The sequence below is a fragment of the Phacochoerus africanus genome, chromosome 5, assembly GCF_016906955.1.
Source record: "Phacochoerus africanus isolate WHEZ1 chromosome 5, ROS_Pafr_v1, whole genome shotgun sequence".
Lineage (NCBI taxonomy): Eukaryota > Metazoa > Chordata > Mammalia > Artiodactyla > Suidae > Phacochoerus > Phacochoerus africanus.
Genome location: NC_062548.1, coordinates 28826324 through 28838485, shown reverse-complemented (window position 1 = coordinate 28838485; position 12162 = coordinate 28826324). Strand labels below are relative to the sequence as shown.

General features: G+C 42.8%; 1 protein-coding gene across 1 annotated transcript in view; it reads right to left on the bottom strand.

Moving 5' to 3' along the window:
• DNAH3 (dynein axonemal heavy chain 3) overlaps positions 1–12162 on the bottom strand; it is a 216575-nt gene that overhangs the window by 202538 nt on the left and 1875 nt on the right. The window contains exons 2-4 of the mRNA XM_047780346.1: positions 8707–8756; positions 4059–4163; positions 3300–3522 (exon numbers count right to left, since the gene is read on the bottom strand). Of these exons, the coding sequence (XP_047636302.1) occupies positions 3300–3522; positions 4059–4163; positions 8707–8745 (367 nt within the window). The 5' untranslated portion in view covers positions 8746–8756. The remainder of the gene's footprint in view (positions 1–3299; positions 3523–4058; positions 4164–8706; positions 8757–12162) is intronic.

Sequence of the window (12162 nt, the reverse complement as noted above, 5' to 3'; positions counted from 1 at the left end):
ATTTATTTTAAAGGAAATATTATAGGACTATCACAAATAGAAAAACCAGTATCACTTGCAATAAATAGAAGGTATTGCAATAAATATAATTTATAATAAATTCAATAAATAATATAAAGTTCTATTACTATTAAACTTTAACTGTATACTTGTTTAGGTTTATAGCCTAAGGAAATTAATAAGTAATAAAGAAACGTTAAAAACATAGCAATGTGAAATTGACATTTTGAGAGAATCCGAGAGAATTGAAGACTCTTGGTCAAGATGTATTTTCAGTTCATACTCTGATTTCCTTAATCTGTGTCAATGCAACACTAATAGACAAAATATTCTTTAAAATTAAAAAGACAATGCATTGTCTGAAAAGATGCTCTTCTGTGTGGACTAAAAATAAACATAGTGTGAAATAAAAGTCTTAAACTTGGCTTCTGGTATCAGGAATAGGTAGAAATAGTTAGATGTTTGATACCTGGAGGAATAATAGAATCCAAAATACATCATAATCGTGGGTACTGCAGCTAGGCTCACAGCATAAAGCTACCCTATCCATGAAGACAGGCTGAAAAGACAGCAACACTGTCATGTAAATAAAGCACATGTATCTTCAACTTAATTGGTGGTCACAGATAGCAAAGAATGGCTGATAGTAACCAGGTCAAGCCTCACATTCCCTCAGGGACCAGATCTGCAAGATCCTCAAATGCCACCTTAGGATGGGAGTCCTAAGCCACCAATATAAGATCTGGTGCTAATTTGGGGTCCTAAGATGCCAGCTGAAGGCATAAAGAAAAAAGGAAAGATTTAAAAAGGTATGTCAAACGAGTACATTTATATGTGAGAACAAGCGAAACTAATCTATGGTGTCAGAAATCAGAAAGTAGCTATGCTGGGATGGGATGGTATTGGGTAGAGGAAGGAACTGATGGGAAAGGAGCATAAGGGAACTTTCTCTAGTGTTGGAAATGCCCTATATCTTGGTTGGGTGGTGGACAATATGGTATAAACAGCTGTCAAAACTCATTGGACAATTAAGATCTGCACATTTTATTGTATGTGAATTATACTTAAACCAAAAAATGGAGAATGCCTATGGCAAGAAGGTGGAAAGCTCTCAACAGAAGCCTGCAAACTAAAATCCCAGAACACATGAGAAAAACCAACACTAAGAAAGATAGCAAATAAACTCAATCGAGGGACATAGTAGCAAAATGGATATAATACAGCAATAGCAACATTGCTCCAAAATAAATGTGTAAGATCCTCCAAGTGATACTGAAAGGGCTATGGCCATGAGAACAGAGAAAGAAACTGGCAAAGGTGGCATCCACAAATCGAACCAATTAGAATATCTGAAAATGATGAGAAATTGTCGTTAAAATAAAAAACATTCATTAGACACGATAAACTCAAGATCGAGAAGAGGTGAAGAGCAAATTAGTGAATCAGAAGATATATTTGAGGAATTCACCCAACACAGCACCAAGAGAATAAAGGAAAATATGTAAACGAGTTTGAGACAGCAGGCAGATTGAGGGTCCCCACATATCTCTAAGAGGAACCACTAAAGGATATACTTAAGCAGATGTATGTGTACCCAGTGGACTAAATTAATACATGTAAAGTACTATGGTAAGCAGCTTCCAAGATGGTCCCCAAAGATTTCCACTTCCTGGGCTCTTGTGTAATCCTCTTGAGTGTGGGTGGGACCTAGCAACTCACTTCTAACAAACAGAAAATGGCAAAAGTGATAGGATGTCACTTTCAAAATTAAGTTCTAAAAAGACTGGGGTTTCTGTCATGCTGGCTCTTTTCTCTCTCTTGCTCTCTCCCTCCTTTCCTCTAAGGGAAGCCAGAAGTCACGTTTTGAGCTGGCCTACAGATAGGCCCATATGGCAAGGAACTGTCTATGGCCAATAGGCAGCAGAGGATATGAGTGAGCTTGGACGAGGATCCTTCCTCAGTTGCTTTTATTTATTTATTTGCTTATTTATTTAAGGGCCATACCCACAGCATATGGAAGTTCCCAGGCCAGTGGTCAAATCAGAGCCGCAGCTGCCACAACACCAGATCCGAGCTGCATCTCCAACCTACACTACAGCTCATGGCAATGCTAGATCCTTAACTCACTGAGTAGGGCCAGGGATCAAATCTGTGTCTTCATGGATACTAGTCAAGTTCATTACAGCTGAGCCACAACGAGGACTCCTTCCTCAGTTGCTTTTAGATGACTGTGGCCTTAGCTGACATCTTTTTTTTGTTCATGCCCACAGCACGCAGAAGTTCCTGGGCCAGGGATCAAACCTCTGTTACAGCAGTGATGACACCAGATCTTTAATCCACTGAGCCACCAGGGAACTCCCCTGGCTAACACTTTTTGTTTTGTTATTTTCTATATATGCCACATCTTCTTTTACATTTAAATTATTAAACTATGTTTAAAGTATAGTTGATTCACAATGTTGTGCCAATTTCTGCTGTATAGCATAGTGACAAACATTCTTTTTCTCATAATATATTCCCTCATTTTCTATCCTAAGAGATTGGATAAAGTTCCCTGTGATGCACAGTAGGACCTCATTGCTTATCCATTCTAAATGTAATAGTTTGCATCTACTAACCTCAAACACCCCATCCATCCCACTCCCCCCACCACCACCCCAGCAACCACAAGTCTGTTCTCTGACTGTGAGATACAAGCACCCCTATGTTCATTGCAGCACTATTCACAACAGCCAACATAGTAACAATCCAAATGTCCATCAACAGATGAGTGGATTAAGAAGATGTGGTACCTATACACAATGGAACGCTACTCATTCATGAAAAAAGAACAAAATAATGCCATTTGCAACAACATGGATGCAACTAGAGATTCTCACACTAAGTCAGAAAGAGAAAGACAAATGCCATACTATATCACTTATATGTGGCCTCTAATATATGGCACAAATGAACCTAACTGGCTAACATCCTGATTATACATGACTAAGTCTGAGCCAGTTAAGCCATGCCCAGATTTCCAACCCACAGAAATTTTAAGATAATAAATGGTGGCGGTTTTAACTTATTAAGTTTGGGGTAATTTGTTATGTAGTAATCAACAAGAAGTACATACAGCTGTGCTTGGTATACAGTCAATGTAATGATAGTCATTACAATCCTTCCCATTTCATAGATGAGGAGACTGAGGTTACCCAGAGTTAGCTGCAGCAAAAGGTGGAGCTAGGACTAGAACCCAGGATTAGAAATCTTACTCCAAAGCCGCACTTTGAGCAGGTATAGCACACTGCCAGAAATACCTGATGGCGGTCTCTGAGCGATCTTTTTTCTGGGGACACTGATGGTGACTGGCTGGTAGACCTTCTGCAGGTCCTTCAGCTTCAGGTCTCGGGCCATCAAGGAGTAGTTGTTGGCAATAGAGTCACTGGGTCCACAGTGGTGGTGCTGCCCTTTGAAGGGCGCAGCCAAGGTCCATGATGTGCGTTGCATCAAGGGGGGATAAAAGCTGTGCGACATGACTGTCTACAAGTGAAGAAATACAGAGTGAGACATAATGAAGGACATCTCTTGGGGGTCTGGGCTCCTTGGGGCCAGGCTCCTCTCATACTGAGACTCACGACATCCCACATGCCTTACACTGTGGTTCTACCTCCCACACACTGAGTGCAAATACTTTCTAAATGGACACCAGTTGTACTTCTCCGAACACTGTGAGCATGATTTCTGACGGCAAGGACAATAGATGACTTTCAATGCAGAGTAAGTTTGCAATCAGGTAATTTACATCTATCATCTTGATTCATGGCCACAGCTGTAAGGTAGAAATAACTCTCATTTTATAATTGAGGATGCAGAGATTCGGAGAGTTTAAATAACACAGCAAGTAAGTGGGAAGGCCAGCCTCAAACTCGCCTTATGCTACTGCATAGCTCTTTCTCCCATTGTGCTGTGGCCTCTTCCAGTGGCAGAAATGACCAAGGCCACTAATCCCAATCGTCAAGTCAGACTGTTTGCCCCCAACCAGTATGAGCAGAAGAGGAGCAACCAGGTGAACATACCTGATAGAGTTCAGATGGCTCCTCGTTGGCAGAAGCAGGCAGAGGAGGCAATTCTGGCCTCGTCTGGGAGTGGCTCATGTGATGTATTGAGTCACTTTTGGGGATCTATGGGAAACGAACACAAAGCCACTCTTCAGGAATTAGGAAGGATTAGCAAGACTCTGAGGTTGATGAGGAGTAAAGAGGTCCTCAGGAAAGGTTTCAGGCACAAAGCTCTGCCACAAAACACCCTTCTCACTCCTATCCATTGAGTAGGTTTCTTTTTTCTTCCTTTGGTCTTTTTTAGGGCCGCACTTGTGGCATATGGACGTTCCCAGGCTTGGGATTGAATCGGAGCTGTAGTCACCAGCCCACACCACAGCCACAGCAATAACAGATCCGAGCCACATCTGCAACCTATACCACAGCTCACAGCAACACCAGATCCTTAACCCACTGAGCGAGGCCAGGGATCAAACGCGTGTCTTCATGAACACTAGTCGGGTTCATTAACTGCCAAGCCACAACGGGAATTCCCAGGCTTCATTTCTTAATTGTTAATGTCTCTCCTCTAGCATCTCCTCCTTGGCTACCCTTCTATGTGTGAATTCAGATATTTTTCCCTTTGGATAAAGCCCAAATCTGAGGGCTATCCTACCTTGGGTTGTGATGAAAGGAGCTAACTTGAAAAAACTGACTCTTGGAGTTCCTTTGTGGTGCAGTGGGTTAAGGAACGGGTGTTGTCACTGCAGTGGCTCAGATTGCTGCTGTGGTGTGAGTTCAGTCTCTAGCCCAGGAACTTCTGCATGCTATGGGTGCAGTCAAAAAAAAAAAAAATTGACTCTGGCATGTCACACAGGCAGAATTCCAAATAGAAAACTGCTTACGTAGTGGCATTGTATTTCACATGTGTTTAACACACGTAAGTCACGCAGTGCTTCCTACAGGGAAAAATTTAAGCAGTGTGGGTGTTTGGGTCCACCATTCCTGTCAGTATGTACGTGGGAGTGAGCCTCAGGTAGGGGCGACCCTATGGCCCCCACGGCTGTTGTCAATTCCCAGTGCCTCTTCACCTCAGAGCTGAAGGTGATTACAGCGTTGCGCGATGCTGCGTGTGTTTCTGCTCCACACCCGGCCCCTGTATGCAAGACAACTACTTCATCTGGGGTGGTGATGGAAGAAAACTGCTAGGCTGAACTTACTGAAAGGTGATGCTATACAGCTCTTTAAAGCTGGTTTAAGGGATTTGCACGTGTGATTCTGGCTGTTATTTTTTCACCTTAGGCAATGACTGTGGCCTGAACTCTTGGGTAAGATGAGACATTATTGGACAGATCTGGTTTATTTGGGTCAGCCAATTATGTTGTGCAGGATAACTGGCAGAAGGTAGTGGCAGGGGTATATGAATCAGATGTTAGCCTTTCCCATACCCCAACCAATCCCTCACAGATGACTCTCAACCTCACAAAATAATAACACTGATGACAGTAACATCTGCCATTATTTCAAATTGTTACACACCAAACACTTATGAGGTTTTTGGGTTTTTATTGTTTTTTTGTTTGTTTGTTTGTTTGTTTGTTTTCCACTTTTTAGGGCCACACCCATGGCATATGGAGGTTCCCAGCCTAGGGGTCGAGTTGGAGCTATAGCTTCTGGTCACAGCCGCAGCCACAGCAACACCAGATCCAAGCCACATCTGTGACCTACACCATGGCTCATGGCAATGCTGGATTCTTAACCCACTGAGCAAGGCCAGGGATCGAACCTGCGTCCTCATGGATACTACTCAGATTCATTTCCGCTGAGCCACAATGGGAACTCCCTTATGAGATTTTTTTACCGCCATTTCTAGCTGTAACTAAAGCTCAGAGATGATAGGTAACATATACTAGCTACGCAAAAGTGCTTTTAAATATATATCACTCTACATGCCAACACGTTGAAAATGGCAAGTATTACACACACGGCAAATTACTTAGGGGGAATGTACTGATTTTTAAACTTGAACAAAAACATGCAAACTCTGAAACAAAAATGCACACTGAGCCTGGGATTTTTAAAAACAGAGGAGGTTCACCGATCTAATGGCCTAATTCAGTGGTTTTCAGAACTTGTGATGCATCAGACCCGCTAACAGAACTTTATTAATATAGGGATACTCAGGATCTACCTTAAACAAATGAGTTTGACACCCACTGGCCCTGTTATTTTCAGCTTAGGGAACTTGCTCTGCTGATTGAAATCACTTTGTCTGTCTCTCTGCTCTCGATCTCAGCATCAAGGATCTAAGAACTGCCCATCTCCTCCAAGAGCCTCCTTTCATTACTGAAATTAATATCAGATCTGCACTGATGAGGTGAACAAAATGAAAAAACTCAGCATTAACTTGAAGGGAACCTGGACATCCAAAGTGGGTACTGAAACCACTCAAGGTAGATTTTAGCAGCAGTATTCTCAGGGGTATGAAGCCATTCATGATTTCCTTCAGGATCCCAGATATACAACATACATTGATTGATTAGTTAGGGCTGTCTGCATTTGGTCTTTGCAAGCAAGTAGGTTTTGCGGTCAGTTGAAATCTTTCCCTTGGCCTAGCTTCTTAAATCTGTTTCAAATAAAAGTCTTCATCAAAAGGATAACAAACAAGCACCACAAATTTCGGACATCTTGAGTAAGTTACAACAAGACTAGGAACAAGCAGTTAAGCCAAAAAACCCTTGACCTTTTGCAATCTGGAAGGACGTTGTCCTGGCATTCATGCTTTTGCATATGTTTGGGGGAAGCCTGGTTTGGGCCCTGACACCAAACAGGCAGTTTTCCTAGCAAAACAGGCAGAATGGAGCCCTAGTGGACATAACTGGCTCTACAACAATTTCGGTCCATGTTGTACAGTGTCCAGCCCCTGTGTGCAGGGCAGAGCATGTGACACAGGTCTGGCCAATTAGAAAACTCTCTCCTCCTAGACACTGTGATTGGTTCAGGAATAGGCATGTGACCAAGCTGGGCTGGTCACAGTTGTTCCTGACACTCTGGGTAGAGCTACTGAGAAAGAGGTACTCTCAACAGCCATCTTTGCCTTGCGTGAAAAAAGTCTTCCTTAGACTAAAGCCAACCTAAAAGAAAGCTGAGCTACCAGAAGGAGAAAGATAGACTCCCAAAGAAATCAGCTGCACCCCAGGATTCAGTTACTTTAGCCCGTGGATTCCCTTTTGGGTTTGTTTTTGTTTTGTTTGTTTTGCTTTCTTAGGGCCAAACCTGTGGCATATGGAGGGTCCCAGGCTAGGGGTCACATTGGAGCTATAGCTGCGAGCCTACAGCAATGTGGAATCCGAGCCACATCTGAGACCACAGCTCATGGCAACGCCAGATCCTTAATCTACTGAGCGAGGCCAGGGATGGAACCCACCACCTCATAGTTCCTAGTCAGATTTGTTTCCACTGCACCACAACGGGAACTCCTCCCTTTTGGGTTTGAACCAGATGTAATTATATTTATGTCCCTCTATACTGAGACCTGGTCATCTAGAAGATAGACTGCTGAGTCAAAGAGAAAAGCCATTCTTGGGATAATAAAGAAAGCAAAACCAAATCTTGTAAGAAGGGAGGCTAACTGAGCATTTTACAGAACACAGTGGAAAGAAGCAGAACGTCTAAGAATGAATTAAACTTGAGTTAGTTCCTGGGCACAGAATAAGACTTACACTCACAGGGCCGTAAAACCTTTTAGCAGAAAATAGCTTAGTTCAAGCAGCAGGCACACATGAGACATATACAAGGTCAGCAGATATAGATATCAATTCCAGAATAGAACAAAGACAGTTTTCTTGAACACACCTGGCAAAGAATCCTCTGTGGTGCCTTCAAGGGGAAAGAGATGAAGATTTTTGTAAGAACTCCCTGACTGCCTAAAATGGTTTGTTGAAAATATTAATGCTTAAATGGTCTCTTCGGTAAATTGCAGAGAGTTTTCATTTCAGGATGTGGGCTCAATAATTTTCAACAAATCCACCTTAATTTTACAAAGTTTTGATTTAAAATGCTCCTCTAGACACCTCAGTGAATGGAAACTTAGTGGATCCTAGCTTTTCCACCAAGATTCTGGCACCTAGATTGGCTAGAACTGTTATTTTCAGGTGGCTTTATTTCAGAATAAACGTCATGTGATGTTTGCATGTCCTTCACGGAGGCAGTTGCCAAATGCTCACTCAAGGATTTCAACAGCAGAATCACTAGAGTCTCGGCAGAAAAAAATACACATTGCTGGGCTCCACTCCATACCTTCTGAATCAGAATCTTTGGGAATGAGGCCAAGTCTCTAAATTTTCAAGATACCTCCCAGTATTATTCTCATGTGTATCCAGTGTTGCGAATATTGGGTGGAATGAATATATGGTCAAATGGCCTTGGAAAGGAAGAGAAAGGAAAAACAGGTGTCTGTTCCTGACACTTTCATCACAGAACTTGAAAATGTCCAAAATCCTAATTCAGCCAAAGCATAATTCAAGGACACAACCAAGTGTGATTAACATGTACACTTGGTCAAGAAGATCTAACAAGGCAATGGGTCTATGACTTAAACATCCCCTTCCTGCCACTTCCAAATTCCCTACATGCTGAAAATACTACAGGTAAGGAAAAAGTAATACACCTTAAAATTCATACCTACCTTCCGAGATGAGCAATCCATGTCACTCACGTTGTCCATCCTAATTAGACCTATTGAAAAAGGAACAAAGAGCTCTCAGTCTCTTCCTCTCCTACCAGTGGCTCTGAAATTCACACTTCCTTAGAACATCATGGAGATGACACAGATAATGGAACTTTCCAAATGTTCTGAAAGCTCTGTTCACAGGGCTGCCTCTCTGAGGTCACAGACTTCAGCCTTCTGAGGCATTTCCTGGTGGAAGAGCAAAGAAAGGGAAGCTAGAGAATGAAAAGGTAGCTTTGGGGTTTTGCTGGGCTCTTTGCGGTGGATCCTAGCTTTCCTGCCATGGCTGCTCTTCCCTTCCACTGAGTGGTTCCTCTCTTGGAACTTTTCCAGGAACACAGGAGTTCACTGCAGAGGGAAAACTGAAGCAGAGGTACACAGTAACAAAGGGAAGAGGGAGGAAGCACCCCACCAAAGTCTCCTTGGAGACTCGAACTCTTCTCTCTCCTCCTCCCTGGGTTATTTTAACACTGGAGGTGCTCGTATCCAGGCTCTGGGGCCAGTCACAAGGCTTTAGCGTCTGTTGCTAGGGAAGGAGGAGCCTCAGCTGTGCTCAGATACAAGACTGGGCTTGTCTCAACCCTGTGTCTTGGTTTCTCTCTTTGCAGGAGGCCTGAGGGCCAGCAGGAAGTATTATTGACAAAAGGGAAGGCAGGAGGGTATTTAGCAATGATCCAGGAACGCAGGGGTGAGTGGCTGTAAGAGGCTGTGACTTTGGAGAGGTCTAAAAGCACCCAGAATGGTGTTTCAATTTTTGGGCCCTAGAGTCAGACAGGTCCTTCCCTTCCCATTAGTTAGTTATGTGGCTAAAGCAAATTGCTTAATCTCTCCAAGGGTCCTTTGTAATGTAAAATGCCAACAGGTGAGAACCTACCCAGAGGTGGGTATGAGGGATTCATGAGATGAAGCCTGTAAAGCAATCTGCATACAGTAGAAGGATGACCAGTTGTCCTAGTTTCCTGGGACTTTCTGTGTTTTAACACTGCAAGTCCTGCAACCTAGGAATTCCCTCAGTCCTGGGTAAACAGTTTGGCCATCCAACACAGTAGACTCTGTATAAGTGTGGCTGACATCATTCTCATAATAAATACAGAAACGCATCAAAGCACATGTTAAGTGGTAACTTTTTTTTTCCCCGCCACACCCACACTATGCAGAAGTTCCCGGGTCAAGAATCTAACTTGCACCACAGCAGCGTCCTGAGCCGCTGCAGGGACAACGCTGGATCCTCAACCTGCTGTGCCACAAGGGAACTCCACTTAGTCACCTTCAAAAAAAACTCTCAAAATCAAGTCAGACTTATCAAGCTCTTCTGGGGAGACATGCTTCTATATATATGGTTGTTTGTGTTTTTTTTTTTCATTCTATTTTCCTCCAGACTCCATGATGTTGCCATTTTATAAATTATGAAACCCAAACTGAGAAGGATACATCTTTCCCAAGTTGCCAGGACACAGTAAGTAGTGCTGATACGATTTAAACCCTGCCTTTACGACTCCTGAGTCCAGTGTTCATTCCGTAAAGTACCTGCCCAGAACACGGACCCTGCTGAGATCTTACAATGCCTAATACAGAGGACCAAATACTTCCAGGTCTCCTTTTTCTCACTTCTTCCTCCAAGTTAGGCTTTCCATATTTTCAAAATGACCTTGGGCTCTTCGCTCCTTACATTGGCACTCTGTACTATAAGGTATGTATACAGTTTCAAAGAGCGCCAGATTAAATGAGCCAGTGACAGGGTTTGAGATTCTTATTTATTTATTTATTTTGCTTTTTAGGGCCACACCTGCAGCATATAAAGGTTCTCAGGCTAGGGGTCAAATCAGAGCTGTAGCTGCTGGCCTACACCACAGCCACAGCAATGAGGGATCCGAGGCATGTCTGTGACTTAAACCACAGCTCACGGCAATGCCGAATCCTTAACCCACTGAGCGAGGCCAGGAATCGAACCTGAAACCTCATGATTATGAGTTCCTTTCCACTGTGCCATAACGGGACTCCTTGAGACTTTAATTTAAACAAAAATAGGGTTATTACCAGGCCTCCTCTAATAGGGCATGAAATCCCACGTCCCACAAAAAAACCAGCAGCTATGACCCGACAAAGTAAAGAACTAGAAAGGGCCTGGTATGCTGCTCATGAGCCCCATGACCTTGTGGGTGAGTGGGAGACACGTTTCCATCTGAAATTTCATGTGCTTTAAATCTACCTGTGTTCAAAAACATTAAAGCAAAAATTACAGCTTCCATTTATTGACCTATACTAGCTGCAGGCATTATGCTAAGCACTTAACGAGCACCATCTTTCCAAATCTTCTCAATGACGCACAAGATAGATACAATTTCCCCAAATTTTATGACTGTGGAGGCTGAGAAATAGGGAGATTAAGGAGACACTCAGCTAGGTCAGTGGCAAAGTTGGAACTTAACCTGATTATGGAATCTGCTTCGTGACTTTAACCAAAAGTCTACATTTCTAGAAAGATAGAAAATAAATAAAATATCTGCCAAAGAGAATGAAAATTCCATTATCTCCACCCCTGCCCCAGGCCATTACACCTGAATCAGAATTGTCTGCTGACTTAAATCTTCCATTCAGTAATTTCCAAGCAAGGATGCAGGCTTTATATCCTGTAACCAGCAGCTCCCCTTGTGGCTTGGCAGTAATGAACCTGACTAGTATCCATGAGGATGCAGGTTCGAACCCTGGCCTCTCTCAGTGAGTTAAGAATCTGGCATTGCCGTGAGCTGTGGTGTAGGTCACAGACGCGGTTGGAATCTGGTGTTGCTGTGGCTGTAGCATAGGCCGGCAGCTGCAACTCCAATTCAACCCCTGGCCTGGGAACTTCCATATGCCATAAGTGCAACCCTAAAAAGAAAAAAAAAAAAATCCTGTAACCAAACTCAAGTACATACGATTTCCATATACAGGATGCCCCATTATATTAGAATTTCAGGTAAACAACAAAGGATTTTTCAGTATAAGTATGTTCCATTCAATATCTGAGACACACACTGAAAAGTTACCTGTTGCTCATCTGAAATTCAAATTGAACTTGGCGGTCCTGTATTTTTATTTGCTAAATCTGCAATATGGGGACAAGAGGTTAGCTATGTTCCAGATTGTTCCCATTTTTGTGATGTTCATAGCTTAAAGTTTCAATCTGTTGCTGGAAATTTTCACATATTTCTTATTCAGAATCCAATGCTTCTGGAGGATCTTTCCTGAGGCTTGAAATAGTGGCTTAGCCAGGGTAACTAATTGTGGAAAGATGTAGACAAGGCTGCGCATGGATTTATTTTATTGACCCATCAAATGGTTAGCAAGGGCCAAGTCCTTGTGCTATGGAGAGATATTAAGATTCCAACCATCAGGAAATATGTAATGTGGTAGAGGAAGCAGCCAGTAACACAA